This window comes from Megalobrama amblycephala, linkage group LG9 (genome assembly GCF_018812025.1).
Source record: "Megalobrama amblycephala isolate DHTTF-2021 linkage group LG9, ASM1881202v1, whole genome shotgun sequence".
NCBI lineage: Eukaryota > Metazoa > Chordata > Actinopteri > Cypriniformes > Xenocyprididae > Megalobrama > Megalobrama amblycephala.
Genome location: NC_063052.1, coordinates 20,181,505 through 20,203,374, shown reverse-complemented (window position 1 = coordinate 20,203,374; position 21,870 = coordinate 20,181,505). Strand labels below are relative to the sequence as shown.

Genomic DNA, 21,870 nt, shown 5'->3' with positions numbered 1-21,870 from the left:
TCCAGGGGACAGATAAGGACATTGACTCAAGACTCATAGATGAGTGGGAGGATGCTTAATATGCAGAGATAGAATATAGTGGTCCATATGCAAATAATGACTAATGGAGATAAACAGTGTTAAGTGTTTACTGTGACTGTAAGCATCTCAACAACTTTGTTAACTTGTTCACCTCTTTTCCAATACAAGCATTATGTGTGTGTGTGTGTGTGTGTGGGTGTGTGGGTGTGTGTGTGTGTGTGTGTGTGTGTGTGTGTGTGTGTGTGTGTGTGTGTGTGTGTGTGTGTGTGTGTGTGTACAGGTTTGTCCCCACAAGGATAGTCTTGGTATTTGAAATTGATGTTGCAATTAGGGTTATCACAATTTCACATTTTTATAACAATATTATTGTTATACACTGACGAGCAAACTTTTTTCGAGCATCTCACTCTCACCCAACATGATTTTGCAGTACCAGCTACACACTGCATCATCATCTTTGTTTTTGTTTTTTTTTGGCAACCAGCGTTAAGGTGCAATACTGCCATCTACTATGTTGGAGTGTCAAACTATTTACTGGCGCTGGATTAATTGCAATATTATCATATGTGTAGTATTAACATTATGTCAACATTTCATTTCTTAATAGTTATTGTCAATACACCCCTAATTGCAATTTATATTTATTTGAAACAGTCATTATGGTTCTTGGACAGACAGGTCTTTAGTTTGGCTCTGTGGATTAGATCATTGTTTGGATTTGGATTTTATGGTTTGGTACTGGCCTGGGTCTTGGAGGATCTGATATTGATTAGTCTGGGCAATATAAGGTCTGGTATTGGTGTGGATCATTTCTTAACACCATTCATTTGTGAAATATTGAATTAATAGGCCTTAAATAGCCTATATATATATAAAATGACTTATATTATATAACATTGTGGTCATGACACCTACCCCTCCTCTGAAGATTAAAGTTTATATGTGTAAGGAATAATTCTTTCTGCTGTATGTGTGTGTGTGCGTGTATGTACTCACTCCTGGCAGTGCAGTTATGTGAATCCATGAAGGTGTTCGCGGTACGATCGTCCTGTTGCAGTGTACTGTGTTCTGTCGTACTGCAGTCCAGTGACCCCAGCTTACGCGTCTTCTCCTGACGATACGTCATGACTGCTTTGTTTATGTTCACCTTCTTCCTGCTGCAGAGTATGAAAGACAAGAGTGAGACTACAGAAAGAAGACTGCAAATGAGAAAAAGCAAAAGAGCGAATACATAATAAACAATGGAGAAGACTCAGAAGAGTAGAGGATTTGCGAGAGATGCCATCAACAGACACAGAAATTAGAATTTAATTTATAAAGAAAATGTAAGTGGGTCTTCACCAGGTCATTGCTATACAGCCGTTGTAGCATGTTCTTATGTAGTTGCTAGGGAAAAAGTCAAAAGAGGCCAAGTCTCTATGATATTCTTGTTTCTAGATGTGACTGGGTCCTTCCACCAATGTAAGCCTAGGGGATTTTTATTATTATTATTATTATTATTATTATTATTATCCATTCAATTGAAGGGAAACATGTAGAAAATAGCACACCTCTCCATAAACTGCATAATTTGACCAAACACACATGCATTTCTATATAACAGCACTATATATACTATATTTATTTAAAAAGGGAGAGCATGAAAGGAAAGACAGAGAAAGTGAGAGAACAAGATAGAGAATGTTAAAAGAAACTTAGAGAGTTTGTCTAGTAATCTCCAACAAATTAAAGCTAAAAAGACAGGCTGATGGGAAAACAATGGACATGAAGAGAGAATGACTTACGGGTAGTAAGGGTACGAATAGATATCCCTTCTGGAGAGAGAGAGAGAGAGAGAGAGAGAGAGACAGAGAGGGGTTAGCCTGGCTTCTAGTAATTTTTTGGATTTTGCAGATACTTCTATATAAAGCAACTTACAGTGTATTCAAGTTACATGTTTTAAATGCATGCATTCCTTGGGAATTGAAATTATGACCTTGACGTTGCTAGCACCATTCTCTATTGTTTTGCAGAAAGGCAAGTGATCAGTGATTTTAATTTTTTTTTTTGCAAGTGATTTTAATTGGATCTGAGTGCACACATGCTCACCCTTTCTTGACAATAACCACAATGGCTCCCAGCAGGAGGATGAGAACAACCAGACCCCCGGCACAGGCCCCCAGAATCAGCCCCATATCCTCGGCATGCTGGGAAACCTCCAGAGCACGCTTATGGTCTTTGCAGGCGACTGAGAGTGAAAGACAAAGAGTTAATGAATGAATGTGAGAGAAAAACAAATGACATCAGATCAATTTGCTGAAAATCAGTAATACTGTAAAACTACATAAATAAGAATCTACTCAAACTCTATTTTAATATAATATCACTGCTAATTAGGGTGAAATGTCAAATATTTCATACAATGTTAGCATAAATAAAATTATATTATACATTTATAAAATTAATGTTAATCAGTGCTTTACTAGTAATTATGCTTTGACTCATAAATGTGAGAGCGCTAAGATAGATGTTTTAATACAATCTCAAATGCAAAATTCAGGTAGATTTGGGAAGTTCAAACAATTGCTGTGGATCAGTTCTTTTTTGTCAAGTGCCCCAGGCTTTAATGGCTGCTGAAAATTCAGCTTTGCCATTTAAAAAATAAATAGGAAACATTTATTTTAAATGGTAAAATTTTAAAACAGTAGTGTATAAGCCAGTATAATCTTTTTAGCCTTTTTAGAGCAAATATATAAATATCCAAAAATGTACTTGAATATCTTGAAAACACTGAAAAATATTAAACTATAATTTACCCAGTCGAATCCCTAATACTACAGCACACCACATTATCTCAACCAGCAGATGAGCATTACAAGATTAGAACAGTAGCCAGGTAATGCTGGCGCACTACTGAATGTTAATCTGCTAAAGGTATCGCAGGGGTTGGAGAGAGATGAAGAAACCATTTATCTGCATCAAGCAGCACATGAACAAGCCACAGGGGAAGAAGCTCAACCCAGGGAGCCCTTGGAGCGAGAGCAGACCAAGTCTTTGACTTTGACAGACTCAGGTCAGTGATGCAATTTAGCTGTTCCTGGTTAGATTCTGACAGGTTCAGCTCCTAAAGCTGAGCATGTTGGATCTACGTTGGAACTTTCAAAACCCACTTTTTACAGACAATGTCATGACTGAATGTCTCCTTTTACAAATATTAGTATGCCATATGGGCTTCCTTTTCCTTGAAAATAGCACAGATTTAGCCAAAACTGACATTATTTGAGCCTTAAAATTATATGGGAGCAGTCTAGAACATGCAGTGCCGCTGTCTAGTGTTTTAAATTCAACACATTTTTGAAAGTTTGCCCACAATCTTGGAGTTGGACGTATTGTTCCAAACAGTTTTTTTTTTTTTTTTTTTTTTTTTTTTTTATTCAATCCAGAACAAAACTGCCTGCACATAAGAAAGGATCTGGCAACATTTCAGTGAGCCCAGCATTTGTGTCCAGTGATGACAGCTGCACCTACTGGTCACAAACTTGAGGAAGAATGTCACAAACTGAAACTGGCGGACATTTTGAACATGTTCCTCAGATTTACAGGGTCTCTGTGTCTCCATTTTCTCTCCTTATAAATGCAGTCAATTTCCAAACAGCTCCAGAGAACAGCATGAAATCTCTCTCTCGATTAATTTAAGCCCCTGCAGTGCTTCCAATAGCAGAAATTGCCATTTGAAAAATCACAGGGATGGAAGTGCATCATTATACCATCTGCTGTAGGGACATTAATTACAATATCATTGATTAAATAAATACCTAAATAACAGAGTATGACGTATAAAATAAAGAGGCTAAAGGGACATTCTTCTTGTGGGCTATAGTTTAATTGTATATTATATTCAGTAGTGCTAACACAATCTTTTGGAGCCATACTTTGATTCTTAAATATTTTCACAAACTAATTAACAACATAATGAAGTAATTACTATTTTCATAAAATAGCTTCTTGCTCAACCGCTAACAGTGCAGAGCAACAGCCTTGAATAAAAGCTTGAGTCTTATTTTTACTCCACTGCATTTTGACATTCTACTGTACATTTTGCTATTGTTGTTTCCTCGCAGCAAAGAGCAGTGAGAGGTCAGAGTCATCTCCGTTCGAAAGCCTACCTAGAAAACAATTTTGCATCATATGCACACTTTGGTACGGTGTACATTTTAGGACATCCTCAGACTTCAGTCATACAACGAAATGGGGTCATGCCTCAGACTAAAAGGCTTTGGTCATAAGACAAAACGGCATGGCGCCTCAGACTGAAAGCCTTCAGGCCTCAGGAAAAACAACGTCAGGTGTCAGGTGTCAGGTCTTATATGATTAGGCATCGGATGAAACTAAGACTGAAGGCATCAGACATTAAAGCTTCAGACGAAAAGGACTCAGATAGAAGTGAATTGTCCCACCTCAATGTGATGTCACATGCACAGAGTTTTCTAACTGTTAAATGTTACACTAAGATGTAAAAAAACGTCCCACTGAGATTATTTTGTAAATTTGCATTAATCACTAGTTTTATTTGCAAGTTTAAAACACATTGTATTACAAACTATCGTGTGGTTTTATTATAGTAAAAGTGTGGTAACTATGTTTTTAGGCGAATTGATATTATTTGTATAAGGATAGTTTTACTACAAATACCATAAACTATAGTGTTTTACCATGGTTAACTACAATAATGTTTTTGGTTTTATTTGTAGTAAAACCTTGGTTCATTTTCATAAGGGAAGTACAAAATCTTTCAAGCTATTAGACTGCATTGTTATAAGCATAACTGCTTTGTGTACGGGGAAACAGCTTTATTTCTGATGTTCCAGCGCCACCTACTGTCAGAAAGTTGATTGCATTTTCATTCAGCCCATTGCTGTTTTTCTGCAGACCAATGTGAAAATCGCCATGTTCTTTTCTGAATTAAATCTAACCAGTGTAATATTTAATTAAAGCTGTAAGATTAAAATATCAGGTAGCCTACAGCTTACCTTCGGCCCCTTTCTCTCTCTGCTTTTTTATTTGTTTTTAATAATTGAATACCAATAACATAAAGAACATTGCCAAGGGGTTACATAAATAGCCTACATAAAATGAATAACATCAACAGATAGATTCTACATAATTAACATACACACACACACACACACACACACACACACACACACACACCTTACATAATTTTTGAGAATAGTTACAGTTAAATAAAATACAAGGGGAACACAAAAAGACAACTGAAGGATGGCACTATGATGGGATAAAAGCCAATAGAAAGTTATACAAAAACAAGCTTTGTTTATAGTAGAAATAGAAAATAATAAAGTAATCTATTGTATGAAGTAGGCCTGATATAAACATGACGGGAATAGACTAGATGGCCGAATTGCAGAGCTGGTCAAACATATCCACATCGCTATAATTGGATATTTTCTGAACTGCTGTCATTTGTTGTGTGCACATTCATAGAAACACCGCTCTCAGTAGCGTGGGCGGCATTTGGATGTTGCATATTGCTCTAAAAAGTTCCAACTTTGTTTTACCCTAAAGAAGAACTTTGCAGTGAATATATCGGGCCTTGAATCCATTTCATCCGATGCCTTTTAGTCTGATGCCTTTTTGTCTGAGTCTGTTTCATCTGATGCCTTTTAGTCTGAGACCATTTTGTCCAATGCCTTTTTGTCTGAGTCCATTTCGTTTGAAGCTTTAAAGGGTTAGTTAACCCAAAAATGAAAATTATGTCATTAATGACTCACCCTCATGTCGTTCCAAACCTGTAAGACCTCCTTTCATCTTCGGAACACAGTTTAAGATATTTTAGATTTAGTCCGAGAGATTTCTGTCCCTCCATTGAAAGTGTTTGTACGGTAGACTGTCCATGTCCAGAAAGGTAATAAAAAACGTTATCAAAGTAGTCCATGTGACATCAGTGGGTTAGTTAGAAGTTTTTGAAGCATCGAAAATACATTTTGGTCCAAAAATAACAAAAACTACGACTTTATTCAGCATTGTATTCTCTTCCGGAATCCTTTCCATTGAATTGATTCCATTGAATTGATTCCATTGAATTGATTCCACTGAATTGATTCCATTGAATCCTTTCATCTGTCGGCGTTGGTAATGCACTTATACGTCGTTGTTTTTGGCGATTAGGACATCCGCGACATGCACACTTACGCACCATTTTAAAAAATATAGCAATACCAAAATACAAACAATGTAGAATAGCTTGAATACAGCATGCTTCTCCCTCAGACTGTAAACGAAGCTCGGGCGCACCGGATAACACGCCAGTAGCGTCTTACGTCAGCAGCGTCACTGAGAGAGTCGTGAACCCGGATGAACAACAGACCCGGAAGAGAATATAATGCTGAATAAAGTCGTAGTTTTTGTTATTTTTGGACCAAAATGTATTTTCGATGCTTCAAAAACTTTTAACTAACCCACTGATGTCACATGGACTACTTTGATGACGTTTTTATTATCTTTCTGGACATGGACAGTATACCGTACAAACACTTTCAATGGAGGGACAGAAAGCTCTCGGACTAAATCTAAAATATCTTAAACTGTGTTTCGAAGATGAAAGGAGGTGAGGGTGAGTCATTAATGACATAATTTTCATTTTTGGGTGAACTAACCCTTTAATGTCTGATGCCTTTTAGTCTGAGGCTGTTTCGTCCAATGCCTAATTGTACTAAACCTGACACCTGTCATTGTTTTTCCTGAGGCCTGAAGGCTTTCAGTCTGAGGCGCTATGCTGTTTTTTCTTATGACTGAAGCCTTTAATTCTGAGACATGACACCTTTTCGTTGTATGACTGAGGTCTAAGGATGTCCTAAAATGTACACCGTACTTTGGATGTGAAGTGTTTTCAAAATGAGGCTGTCTTCTAAACTTTCTCATTAGCCAGCATAGCATTTATGCTTCACAGATAAGGCAATTTCAGAATACAGAATGCATTGCATTGGGGGAAAAAAAAATGCAATGAATAGAAATATGCTGGGAAATGCTAATTATAAATACTACTATATATATATATATATATATATATATATATATATATATATATATATATTTTTTGATTATAATACATTTTATGTGAGGTGTATGGCCACTCTGATTCGTTGCCACATTATCACCTTGGTGTGCATTATTTTTCAATAATTAAATGGCCCATTGTCAGTTATTCAGCTTATACCATGATTATCACATTTCAAGAAATTAAGATGTCAGGTTTTGTCCTTAAAACGTTCTTGTGTGTAGAACCGATTTCTTACATTTCACATTCCAAGCTTCTATTGCTGTAACAGTGTTGGGGAGCAGCATCTTTACTAATAGCATCTTTACTTGTTACCACCTTGGTACAGAGAAATGTAATGTACTTTTTAGTTGCAAAACTATTTTATCGATAAACATGCGGGGAAGCAGTAACAACAATTTTCTGTGCACATGTACTGTATATTTCCATATGAGTGAGTGTGCTGATAGTATCACACTATTATGTGTGTGTAATTCTGTGTCAGCTGAGATGAAAAAAAAGGTTGAAAGTCGCGGCTGTTTTTTTTTTTTTTCTTTTCTTTTTCCAGTTAGTATTGTGGTAATTAAATATTCACTTTGTTATCACCAAAGCACAATCTTTTTTGTTGTTGTTTATTAGACCATTATGCTGCCTTAGAAATCTGTCTGAAATCAGTTGCAAACACTTCCTATGAAGTCACTGGCTTATGGGGCAGTATGATGTTTAAAGTGCATTTTGAGCAAATACATTAATAATCATATACATTTTGAAATTTAGCTTGATGCTAATTGTACCTCCAATTATATTTTAAGATGCATTCTTGCAAGCATTATAGATAGTTTGTGTTTCTACTGTAGTACCAAACTTTATTTATCTTAATTTAATGCTGTATATTACGCAGCGGACGTAGTCAAAGCCGTTTACGAGACACATACATGAGGACAAATGCATTGTTGGTCAGCGCCACCTAGTGTGCAGGTGTGAATTAGCAGAAGATGATCAGTCATTTCGCGTTCGGTGTGAAAAGACCATTCTTCCGCGATGCATGGTACATGAAATGTTCTCTTAGACTAGACAAAATGAAATATTTTAGAAAGTAGCATAATGTTAATGGCTACATTTTGTAAGTGCATCTATGATGCTTAAAAATGTCTGGGTAGGTAGGTTGCGGAAAAGGGCCCGTTTACTCCTTCCTTTTAACTTTATCTTATCTGTCAGTCTGTTTATATTATGTTGGCTCACTGTGCCAAACTTGAATGAAAAATTATTATGTAATATTTGAATCATAATACTGGGTGGGATTTTGCCCAACTATCACCGCTTGCATTTTGAGAGACTGCCATATTAAGGTAACAAATATGCTTTTATCTCTTGCCAAAGTGTGAGTGAGTCTGCAGCAGGGACATTTGGTTAGCATTGATGTATATGCGCTGTCAATAAGACATGCCCTTAAGCATGTAAACAGTGCAGATAAAGAATGAATTACCTTTACGAGCGATCCGAATGCAGTTGATCCTGGTCTCCTGAGGATAAAACAGAGTTGATGCAAGTTATCAGGGCTATCTGAGGGTAAGAGGATAGCTTGTGTATGATTTATGTGAATATCTGACTAGAAATCCCATGGGCAATCAGGAATATATTGAAATGCCTACTTTGATGACATTTACTAGCAAATTAATGAGAACATAGGTTGGACATGAAGGCTCAGTCCAAAACTAGAGAGCACAAAGTCAGCATCCTAAATTAAATAAAACATCAAAAGTGACAGATTTGAAATCCTTTACATAGTCAACAACAAACAAACAGCACACAAAACACATGTACTGTCAGACATCTTGGTTCTTTATTTACTCCTAAAAGGTTGATAGTAGTAACTTAATGGAATATATAATGGAATATATATATATATATATATATATATATATATATATATTTTTTTTTTTTTATGTTTAAAAATATTTTTCATGGTTATGCAAATGTTAGAGAAAACATTAAAGACCCAAAAATTAAAAAATTCTGTCATTAATTACTCACCCTCATTTCATTCCACACCTGTAAGACCTTCGTTCATCTTAGGGAACACAAATTAGGATATTTTTGACAAAATCTGATGGTTCATTGAGGCCTCCATTGACAGCAGGATAATTTACACTTTCAATAAAACATTTGCAATGGTTTGTAAAAGGTGTTTATTTGCAAAAGTTTTTATATCAAAACATTGTTCTGACCAGGATTTGAACCCAGTCGAGAACACTATCCACTCCCCCACACACTTCCTTGTTTGGCAAAACCACATGTACGTTATAATTCGTCAGCGCTTGTCTGAATCGATGTCAAGGTTACTTCAGATCAACACATGCAAGTGACCGTGTGTCACCGTGGAGACAAGTGTCAAATTGTTTTGAAGCATCGACACAATTCGGCTCATTTGCTTCAAACTGTTTCATGAAGCCTCGCTCTGCCCGTGAGTAGTTCACACTTCAGAGAGATCATCGCCCCCCCCAGTGGTGAACCATTGAAATTTTGAAACGTTTAGATGAAACGTTATGATGTAACAAAGCCTTGTTTACTGAAATCATGTGACTTTGGTAGTTTGATACACACTTGAAACCACTGATTTGAAACAAAAGATTTGTAAAGCTTCAAAGCTTTGTGAAGCAGTGTTTTGAAATTGCCCATCACTAGATATTGTTGAATGAACTCATTTTTTTTTTTTTTTCCGTTTTTTTTGACGCACAAAAAGTATTCTCATCGCTTCATAACATTAAGGTTGAACCACTGTAGTCACATTAACTGTTTTAAATATGTCTTTAGTACCTTTCTGGGCATTGAAAGCATAAATGATCTTGTTGTCAATGGAGGCCTCACTGAACCATCAGATTTTTTCAAAAATATCGTCTTACGGGTGAAGAACGACATAAGGGTGAGAAATGAATTACAGAATTTAAATTTGTGGGTGAACTAACCCTTTAAGGGAATATTTCATTTATTTATTTATTGTAATTAAGCAAAGATTAAAGGGGAAATTACTTTTGTGAAACAATTAGTAAGTAGTAACATTTAAAACAGCAAAAATGTTAGACAAACATTCAAAATGTTTCAGAGAAAAGGTCCATGAACAAAGTAAAACTATAAATAATGTTTTGTTTTGTTTTGTTTTTTTTGTTTTTTTTTTTCCTTTGAGATAAACTTGCCAGGACATTAGGCAAAGTACTGAGAGCAAAGCACAATTTATTTCTATAGATTTTGCCATTAGCATGTTGCTGATCTAATGAAACAATATTGTAATAATAATAATAATAATAATAATAATTGGATAAATAGTATTTTTTAAATAGACTGGGCATTTTTATTATACCTTTTCAACACTGAATGATTAGAAGTATATTTATAATCAACAATAATTGGCTTGTGTCTGCCATATTGGGTGTATTTTTTTTTTTTTAACTGAGTACTCAGCAGTGCATTATGGGAGTACCTTCTCTCTCCCTCTCTCTCTCTTACACACACACACACACACACACACACACACACACGGTGAGCTATAGGGAGATATTATCTAATTAATATTTACAGGTGCAAATGGTGGCTTTGTGTGGCAATTATGCAAATTCATCTACCTAGATTGAAGTCAAGACCTTTCTCACCCAAACTGCCAGTAAATTGCCTTTTAAATTGAAAATCAGCTTCGAGTTGCTTTCTCCTCTATTTCACCAGGGCAGATGTGACATATTTGCCACCATATTTTAACATGTCATTAAAACATGTGTTCCGCAGTCCTCGGTCAAGGCAGCACTGAGGGGCAGCGTTGAAATTAATCACTGTCAGATGATAGCTATATGATATGATATGCAGGTCACGCTCAACGCTGCTTTACGATGGCTGTTTAGAGTGGTCATGCCCATCAATTTCCCACAATTCAATATGGTCAATATTCAGAATGAAAAAGTGTCTGTCTGTCACACCCACAAATGTGATTGACTCTTATATGTCTGTGGAAATTTGTATGGGAGGAATTAATAGCCACTAAATTAATAATTCACTGAAGAAAATGTCACTGGAGATGTTTAGTGCAAAAGTTGCCGGTGCAATGCTGGGCAGTGGGTCGTTTAAAGGACATTGCTGTAGGGTTCCGAGTAGTTTTTAGTGAGCAACTATTGGATCGTTTTGGGTGTTTTGTGCAGTTTTCGTGTCTTGAATTCCTCCTTCAATGTAAGTTTATGAAATGCTTGTCCACCAGGCAAAAATCTTATCACTTAGACCTTATGTACGCCGCCCTTTTTCAGCGCCCTTTTCTGTCTTCCGGTTTGTATTTCCACAGCATGAAGGAAAGATCTTATGGATTTGAATATGAATGAACTTCCTGGTCTACTTGTTCATGTTCATAATAACTTTCATTAACTATAAAAAAATAAAAAATAACTAAAAAATAAAAAATAAAAAATAAATAAAATCCACTTTACCAGCTAATTGATCTTCAACAGCGATGCCATAGAAATATACAGAGCTACTGCTAAAACAGAAACTCAAACACAAAGTTCAAAAAATGGCTGCACACTTGTTTCTCTGGCACATAAAGTCTATAAGCTGCATAATTTGAGGTCTCACTCAAGTCTGTAGCGCAAATGGTGCGGGATGAGTTATGTAATGAGGTTTAAAACTTATCAGGAGGATTAAGGGTTTGGAGCAACAGTAATACTGAAGCTAGCCTTTCCTACTAATAATTTCTGTTTAATTCTAAAATGTATTTGTCTATTCTAAAACCCAACCCATATGCCTATTGAGCTGCAGTAAGCCACTTTAGTCAGAGTAATTACTGTTTAAATTCAGGGGCAAGTCTAATAGAGCGAACCTGCACCTAATTATCAGGAATAATTGTCAAAATAATAAGCACCAGCAAAGCTGAGTATTTAGTGTTGCTCATGTTAAAAAGATTTATTTAGGCTGATTGAGATGGAAATGTGTGTGGGTCAGATAAACAATAACCTGAATGAATTTGAAGAATAAACTCACTTTGAATGGTGAGTGTCATCAGACAGTGTGAGTGGTTGATGCTACTGTTTATGGCCTATTATGTATTCATTACTTCCCATTAGAGAAGGGATTTTCAACACAATCCTATTACTGGATATAATGCCACCTTTGTTTTGTTTGTAATGATGAGACAGCCAGCCAACATGAGTCAAAAAGTGTGAGTTTGTCTTGTTCTCTAAATCTATAACCCTCCTTTTTACCACAGGGACACTACAGAGTCATCTCTGTGACAAGGAGACAGAATACAACTCCATAGGCCTCATTAAAATGACATTTGATGATCAAATGCTTCTCTCTATTGCACTAACAGTGAAAACTTTCATGTACCGTGGTCTGGATCTCTGAATATCAACTCAATATATCAGACCAAAAGCACCACAACGAAATACACGGCATCGTAATAGCAGTAAATAGGATGTTATGTTGTGTTCAAATGATTCATGTCCTTAAATAGCTTTCCAAGGTTGCTACGGAAGCAAATTATATCTTCAGTGGTAGTTATTTATTCTCATTAATTATATAAGCATACATAATATATTACTGTATATAATTTCCGTGTCTGCCTTCTATTTCCCAAATCTCCACCCAACATGAAAGTTAACTGAAAATGAGGAATAGGTTATGGTGCATTAAGCAGGCTTAAACAAGAACTGATACTGCTGAACTTTTAAAGTGGCCTGGAGGACCACCTTCCAGCAGAGTTTAGCTCTAGCCTTAATTAAACACCCCTAAACCAACTAATCAAAGTAGTGGGGTATAGCACAAATCTGCATTTATCTTTACAGTATCTGTGTGCCACACTCTGTGCTTCAGGTAAAGTGATGAAGAGTGTGACAAAATAAAAGGGGAGTGGTCACAGGAGATGCACTTTGTAGGAACTGTGGACGAACCAGACAAATGAATCATTCAGATGATTCTTTCAAAACATATTTCTAATTCAGAATCGAGGTTTCGGCTCCGGCTCGTCTACAGAGAGAACCAAGGCTGATTATTTTTATGACACCCTATGCTTCCTGATAGCAGGAGAAGTGACATACCAAAGGGTCACCCAAGAAGATAGATCCTTTGATCACCAGAGCAAAGAAACAGAGAGACAATGCAGACCCCTTTTGTTTCCTTACTTCACAGGAAAGCCAAAGAGACTGTTCTACAAATAAAACTGCTTCAAAATTGTTCCAACAATTTTAATGGACTTATCAAACATCTTTTAACTACATACATTTTGCATTATGTGTCCACAAGTACTACCTGTAAACAGTTAGGCTTTAGAACATTCACAATTCATGTAAATATGTTAACTCTTGACTGAATGACTGAAAGTATGCCTTATTTGGACTTGATTTATCTCTTTTTATCTTTCTTAAATCATGGCTTGAATGAAATCTGTTTAAAATGTATCATATTCCAGTTAATAGAAATTATGTTAAAATGGCACTCTGCTAAAGCAGAGACAGACCGGGATGTACTTATGTTTTATTGGGGCAGAGGAAGGCCCTCTTGAAACAGGACAATGTCTGATTGGCCAAGACTCCTCAGAGGTGTGACAAACAACTAAGTTTAAATGATCATTATTGCAAGATAGTGAACTAGGAGTTGGTTCTGTTCTGGGAAAAGAAGCCAAGACAAGTACCAAGAACAATGGAGTAACAAGAAGAACAGACAAGCCGCTCATTCAAGCCATCCAACCTTCACTCACTTTTCTTTTGTTTTACTTAATTTTCCTTTACCGCTGAAAGTCTTGTGTCCTAAGTTTCGTTTCGTAAGTTTCGTGTCCTAAGTTTCGTTTCGTAAGTTTCGTAAGCTTCCTTTCATTGTTCCACACGGACCTGACCTGGACCAATCATCGACTTGGGAAACCCTTCTCTGCACGACGAGGGAAATTCACTTTTAAGTCAACGCAAGCAAGTACCTCCAGATGAAAACTGAACTGGTGCATTTAAATTAATGATTCATGGTTCATTCGGGTCTTTGAAATGCATTGATAGGAATTCTGTTAATCATATCACTCTCTCTCTCTCTCTCTCTCTCTCTCTCTCTCTCTCTCTCTCTCTCTCTTTCAAAACTCTTTTCTCTCTCATTTCCTTCTTACTGCAACGCGTATGAATGTATGTGTGTGTGTATGTGCGTGTGTTTGTGTTAGATTAGTTTGTGTTAGAATAAATAAAATCTCTTGCAGATCTCAAAAAGAAAGTGTCTTGTATTATGTGATTCTAAAATTTAATGTCTTAAACTATCGATTTAGTTACCATGCTCTAATCAGTGTTTTCACGATTGTTGGATATTTATATCCGTTACAAGAGCTTATTACGGCTCGAGCAAATGAACGCTGGACGAATCAGTTGCTCGGTCGTAATCTAAACAACTCTTTATAATTCCCTATAAATATTTCATTTGAGCTAATTTTACTTCCTAGGGTGTTTTCCCTACAACTTCTTATTCTCAAGTGGAAACAGCCAGACGTCTCAGTTGACCACACATCTTAATTCCAGATGGAAACATGGCTTCTATATCACTCGCTTGATTTCCAGTATTGTATTGTATTGTGTTCAATATGCAGGAGACTCCTGGATCTTCCACGAGAGGTGAGATGTCTGAGATAATGTCTCAAATGAGAAAATCAAATGAAAAATGATCTGATGAGAATACAAGGAAAGAACAATCACTTTGGTCTCAAAGAGCTGATGAACTGAAGATGTTATATGTTGCCTTGCAAAGAGTTCAACAGCCAAATAAACCTGAATAAGACCTGTTCTGAAAGCACACTAAAGAAGAAAGAGAAGATGACCCATTCAACTGTTAAAGCTATTTCGAAATGAACTGAGTGACATAGCTCTGCCTTTTTCTTACCCACAGAATGAACTGGCCATGGCCAAAAGGGTATGAGACATACATGAATCAGATCAAATGGATCTTGTCAAAAGGTCAACATCTTGTCAAAGACTTTTCATGTTATTAGCTGTAATAGAACTGAAAAAGGTGCATTGTTTGCACTGCTGAACAAGCTGATAAATGATCAGCCATTGATAGACTTTTTTTGTAATGGATTCATAGGAAATTGGTATCTTCTTCTTGTGGGAATGCAAGCGAAGCAACTTGAAAATGTCAACAAAAGCAATTTTCTGGTGGCTGAAGCTGCTACATCCATGGCAAGGAGCAAAGAAGATGCCTCTGGGGTCAAGTATAGAACCAAGGTAGTCATATTTAGTCAAGTTATCAAGTTATTTATTTAAGTGACACCAACAGTGGTGACAGCAGTGCTGGGAAAAGTTGATATGTGATAATACGCAAGAGTCTCAGAATGAACCAGGTGTTATACAGCTTGGAGGACTTCTGTATATAAGATTCCTGCATTTCAACCTAATCATGATTAGAATGTACAGTTTACTGATGGTATAAGATGTAAATAGCAACCGCTTTATGGAAGATGATCAGATATTTTATTTTTATTATTAATTTATGTTTGCGTCTCTCAAATTTCATGCTTAGCTAGCTACAGAGAAATTGGTAGCCAGGCAACAGACAAGTGACCAGTTCTGAGTTGCGACGTCACTACATGCATTCTAGCAGCACAGTTCAGCACAGCTGGCCAACCGTGCTGAGAATTCCGGGCTGAGAACGGTAATCGTGTTGTAATTGTGCCATGCCATTCTAAGCTCAATTGAAAACATAACTAGAACCGTTCCTTACCGTTCTTAGAACTGTTCAGTGGCTCAGATATGTGTGTTTAATGTTTTCATTTAATTGTATTCTGTTTGTAAAGATTTCTGAAGGTCATCTACTGTTGTCCTTGGGTTCTTTCTCTCTTCCAGGATTGTCTGTCGTGTTCTGATTTTCGGATGCCTGCTCCAGGGGAGAGTACCACCAGTCCAGAATTTTCTACATTTGTATTCACAAATTCACAATAAGACTATCTTAAGCCCGAATATCTTATTGTAAATTGTCTTTAGCATTGATTATTGAGCCTTTTATAGCTTTGTGCATCTCTGTAATGTGTTTTAACGTCCCGTGAAAGCTTTTGGGATCGAGGCATGGTTCACATTGACATTCTTGAGAAGAACAGATTTGTCAGTACCAGGTATTGTGTGCCTTTATAGGACAGGGCACCTGGGCAACCCACACTTCCCCCTAATCTCCCTAATTGACTCCAAATAGCTTTTAGTTGCAACACAGAGGTTAACATATTTTTTTCCAGCCTGCCCTATCAATGATCACTCAGTGTCTTCAATAAAATTCTGATAAGTACAACTGTTTGTGTGCTATCAATTAAGTCAGACTGTGTCTTAGATTAGACTACATTTTATGAGTAAGCAATCCTGAAATAAACATATTTTCAAAGGGATCAGAAGCTTATTATTGTGAATACCTTTGATTCTTTTGTAGATCCAACATAGATTACTCTTAAAAGTTCGAACAAAACGTTTTTGATTGCTAATACATATGCTAAGATCTGATGGGATGGTCAACAATGTAATATTCAGCAATTGGGAGAAACACTTAAGAGACACTGCCTCTTCATGACAGGATATTTGGAATAAACCAGCTTCTCCAAAGTGTTTCTCCCAATTGCTCATACATACATACATAAGTTCCTTATGAGCATTTATTCGACAGATGGGATCACTCACCCCTCTGAAGTTACTGGAGGCCTGGAAGTAGATGAGATAATTCTTGCTGGGGTCAAGAGGTGTGTTCCAATAGCCGTTGTAGGTGTGGTTGTCCCCCACAGTGAAGGGCGTTGCCTCGGGCAAGCTGCTGGGTGGGAGTTCAGCGGTGTAGTAATGAGGCGGTGCACCACTTGCCCCTCCTCCTCCCCCTAGAGTCTCCCCATGGGAGGAAGGAGCAGGGAAACACTCCATGTGACCCAACTCCCTCCGCCTCACCTGTCTGGAGCTGTCCTCCTCTACCACAACCACATGATACGTGCTATACAGGAAGATATAACGGTCTTCAAACACTGAACTATACTGGACTGTACCATACTGTATTTGCAGACATTGATAAAATCATGGCCTCATGTGCTTAATGAAACAACAGCTAAATAAAACAAAAATAGCCACAGTGTAAAATGCTTATACAACAGTATATTTGCTACATGATTTAAAAAATTCAAAGCCAAGCAAAAAACTACAGAAAGCAATTTAGCTTGCCATAAAAAAATAGTTTAGTTTCTGTGCAATTTAGCGCAGAATTCAACTGTTGAGTAGCTACACCATGATGTGGGTGTGCATTTGTCAGCTATTCTGTCTGGACATCTGGATTATTGTCATTAAACAAGTCTATATACTTGTAGTCAATATATATTTGAAGTCTATATTTGTCAACTTCAAATATATATTTTTAGCAAAAAAAAAAAAAAAAAAAAAAAAAAAAAAAAACACATTTGTTAGTTTATATTGGGTTTATTACCTAACAGGTGCTCCTCTCCCCAAGGCTGGACGCAGCAGGACTGTTATGGTGCTCTCAGATTCACTCAGTGGAGAGGGGACGTCTTCATAATCAAATGCAGGCGCTATGAGGCGAAAGAAAGAGCAAACAGTATCTGATCTGTGTCAGATGTGAGTAAGAAATCATTTATTTTGTGCCAGAATAAATGCTGCCTGAGTGACTTGAGATCTGGACCAGTGAACAAATCATTATTTTGTGCTGGTCCGCAAATTCCACCGAATGATTTGACTATGATTTGGTTGCAGTGTTTCTCAGTTAACAGCTCACTAGAGGGGAAGATTATCAGTAAAAAAATACTTAAAATACAGATTTAGTATTACACATAAGGGTGAGTAAATTATAACAGAAGTTTCATTTTTTATCTATTTTCTTAAAACAAAACAAACAAAAAAACTCCCACACATCCAACAACTCAAACACACAAAAATCTTTCAAATTAGGTTTTCCACTGACTTAAATCCCTTGCTCCACAAAAAAAAAAAAAAAAACACCCCAGACAGAGCGCACCACACAAGGGCTATGAAACACAGTAATAGAGGCGGATGAGAGCGATTCACAGTCCTTTATAAAGTCTCTTGAGGGGTAAGCACAGAACAGACCTCCTGCTCCCATTCCCGCTTATTATTGGAAGTCAATTAGTGTGCTAGTACAGGGAAACGGGTCAATGTCTCAGCCTTCAGCATACCAAAACAAGCAGAAATTTTAGAGTACAAAAAATGAGAGCCGCCATCACAGTGCTAGTGTTAGATCTGTTTCATAAGAGGGCTGTGGGATGTTGCGATTGACATGTTTATTGGAACAAACCTCAAAGGAAACACACACAAATAAGAAAAGTTTTGTTCATGCCAACAGCCAGGTTATTGTGTGTGTGAGGATATTTAAAGGAGCAGTTCATGCAAAAATTATATAGCCTCAAACCTATTTGACACAAAGCAGGGAAGCTATTGTATGACTTCAGAAGACTCGGAATATACAATATCTGAGTTTGTGTGATCACCACAGGTGAATAGGGATACAATTTTAACTAATGGATCTCGCTATACTTTCCCAGCTGATTTAATCATGGTACACTAAGGCAGTTGTTTTGTAATAATACTTTTTTCTAAAAATGTTATGTGTAAATATGTAAAGGCAGCATTATCTAATTACATTTCCAGAACTGAAATTGGAAATTGGATTAAGTCATGTTCAAAATTATTTAATTTTGTTGACATATCAGAGTTAAATTATCTCTTTTCATCATCCCATAAATCAGAAAATGCTGTCAACAGCGAGACACACATGGAATAAAATGCTACACAAACTCCTTTGTAAAAATATAGATTAAGGATCAAATTAGAAAGTTTAATGTATTTTAAGTGCTACTGATTGGAGATTTCTGCATGAGAAAACAGCTTTAAAGATATGTATTGTAAATGAAATTTGTATATAATAAACACTTAAATGTCTTTTAGATATTTTCTTTCCACTAGTCTGAAACAAAATAGCCCAAAATCTCAAAATTGACCAGTGCATGAAAGAATTATTATTTTTTGCCTGTTGCGTCTTGTCTTAATGGTACTTTTTTGTCCTTTTGGAGCTTGATAGCCTATGGTAATAAATTAGCAGCTCCAAGATGTTTGGAATGACATGAGTAAATGATTTTTGAGTGAACTATATCTTAGGATAGGATTGTCCAAATAATACTCATTGTTTGGTCACAACTACCAAAGGAGTTGAAACTAATCAGTTTCTCTGTAATTATCAGTTTATTGAGCTACCAAATGCAAAGCCAAGAACTTTCACCACAAGTCTGTAATTTAATTGGTGAAAAAGAAGAAAAGATCAGCATATCAGAATGATTTCTGAAGGATCATGTGACACTGAAGACTGGAGTAATGATGCTGAAAATTCAGCTTTGCCATCACAGGAATAAATTACTTTGTGAAATATATTCAAATAGAAAACGGTTATTTTAAATTGTAATAATATTTCACGATATTACCGTTTTTACTGTATTTTTAATTAAATAAATGTAGCCTTGGTGAGCAGACGAAACTTCTTTTAAAAACATTAAAAATCTTAGTGGTTCCAAACTTTTGGACTGTACTGTATGTGTACATATATGTGTGTATATATATGTACATATATGTACATATAATATAGGAAAATGGCTAATTTTATATATGTCACATATATTAAAAACCTATATCAAAACCTATATTGAAACACATATGTTTATATAGGTTTTTTCCATGTGGGTAAGTACTTCAGATGCAGAGAGACACAGCTGAAAGTTGTAGGTTTTCTGACATGGCTCATATCCCAGATTATTCCTTGTGACAAAGTATTTTTCCTCACCTGAGATATTGGTGGTGATTTCAGTTAGGGCGGTCTGCCCAAAGCCCTTAGCGGTGCGGGCGCGAACAGACACCAGGTATGTGGTACCAGGGTGAAGCCCGGAGAACATGTGATATGTCTCGTTCTTTAGTTTGGATACAGTGCGGCGTGGGCCAGGAACATTGATGCTGGGATCTGACGATTCGATGCTCTGGTAGCTGATCTAAAAATCAAAAACAAAGAGTGAGCCCAGAGGAAATGATGTAATACCTTATGGTGGAGGAACAGTGTTGATGAATCCCTGTGATGCAGTCTCATACTCTGACTTCAGCTACTTCTGTATGCTTCACATGATCTACAGCAAAACCAGTACTCTTTCTTTACATTGTCTTTTATTTTAAAGCATACCTTAAGCTTCAGAGATTGTTTCATATAAGGAATTTGTAGTCAATAAAACAAAATGGTAGCATTCATGGAATGTAGAGGATATGAGGAAACTCATCAAGTTAAAGCAGGTCATTTCAAGACCTAAACATCTTTGTACATTCAGACATAATATTTCTATACTCATTTACCCCCGCAGTGAGAACTTGCTGCTCCATTTTCTTTCATGCAAGAGGACTCATGGTGTATATACCATTTAGTATATTTCATATAAAAAGAAACTCAGCAGGCAGATACGTTTTCATCCAGAGTTTCCAATTGAGTCAAGAAATGATTTTGGTAAACTCATGTGGTCCTAATGGCAATGGTTCAAAGAATAACCAGTTTCTAACTCTGTCTCCATTATATGGTGAAATATTGTAATAATGTGAGGACATTTTAACTGTAATAGACCCGCAACTAGATCTATCCTCTCATTAAAAGTTTTAAAACAACAATTCAGCTCTGTAAAGATTATGCATTTATGTCCATTGTTTCTGATATTGATCCATTGTAGTCATAGCACACAGTGTTGACATTTACATTACATGTTTTGTCTACACCATCTAAAATCCCTCAATCCCTTGAAAAAAACATGAACAGGTATTTAAACTAAAATCTTTGACTAGATGGGAGACTTTCAAAGGTTATATGAAATGACTAATGTTTACACAAGCACGAGACTTAGCAAATTCTATCTCTGCAAGTCTTAAAGAAACATTTTGTATATACACATTGGGGAATTTTTTTTTGCATAAAAATATGCATGAAACACCCATATTTTAGCACTATTCAGTCACACCTCAGATTTGAAATTATGGTCTTCATTACAAACTGTTTGAAAAACCTGTTGAAACTACTCCACTACCGCCCTCACTTTGGAATACTCTTATAACATTAACTTTAAAGTTGGAGGAGCCACCTACAAATTGTGACTCATTTATGTTGCTTAATTAATGCAAAAAATATTGCAAAAGTATTCACAAGAAAGCTTGAAAAATGTTTACCCTTTCTAGGTACTTCAGGGCAAAGATACGGAGTACTGTGGTTACATTAGACATATATTACACATCAAAGAATTGAAAACAACTACTTTGAAGTGTTAAATGAATAACAGAGAAACTTCACAAGATCCTTCAGTTTAAAGTGCCCCTATTATGCCTTTTTAAAGCTTCCTACTATTGTTTTGGGAGTCTCCTACAACAGATTTACATACATGCAAGATCAAAAAACTCTTTTGTTTTCTCATAATACACATCTAATTTTACCTCAGTTCTCTATTATTTGTAAATGATTCATTAGAAGCAGTTCAAAGAATCAGTCTCTCTAAACCCCTCCTTTCCATGAGCCTACATTGCTCTGATTGGTCACATGGCCCAATCCTTTGTGATTGGTCTACCCAATCCTTTGTGATTGGTCCATTGCCATAACTGAATGACAGCTATAAATTCACAAGACATTGTATACAATGTATAGACAAAAAAGATAGCGTTGATTTTACCATATCAATTCGAGCCCGAGTCCGACGATGGAACGTCTGAAGTAGTCGCTCAACCAGAAACCAATTCGCAATCACGATTGGAGTACAACGT

General features: G+C 36.4%; 1 protein-coding gene across 10 annotated transcripts in view; it reads right to left on the bottom strand.

The window, feature by feature from the left end:
* ptprua (protein tyrosine phosphatase receptor type Ua) overlaps positions 1-21,870 on the bottom strand; it is a 322,168-nt gene that overhangs the window by 57,961 nt on the left and 242,337 nt on the right. For 8 of the 10 annotated variants that reach the window (XM_048202043.1, XM_048202042.1, XM_048202034.1 and 5 more), the window contains exons 10-16: positions 19,877-20,078; positions 17,498-17,600; positions 16,717-17,014; positions 8,544-8,580; positions 2,110-2,248; positions 1,806-1,835; positions 1,018-1,178 (exon numbers count right to left, since the gene is read on the bottom strand). In XM_048202043.1, coding sequence (XP_048058000.1) covers positions 1,018-1,178; positions 1,806-1,835; positions 2,110-2,248; positions 8,544-8,580; positions 16,717-17,014; positions 17,498-17,600; positions 19,877-20,078 — 970 coding nt within the window. The remainder of the gene's footprint in view (positions 1-1,017; positions 1,179-1,805; positions 1,836-2,109; positions 2,249-8,543; positions 8,581-16,716; positions 17,015-17,497; positions 17,601-19,876; positions 20,079-21,870) is intronic. The other 2 variants (XM_048202037.1, XM_048202041.1) reach the window with 1 other exon arrangement.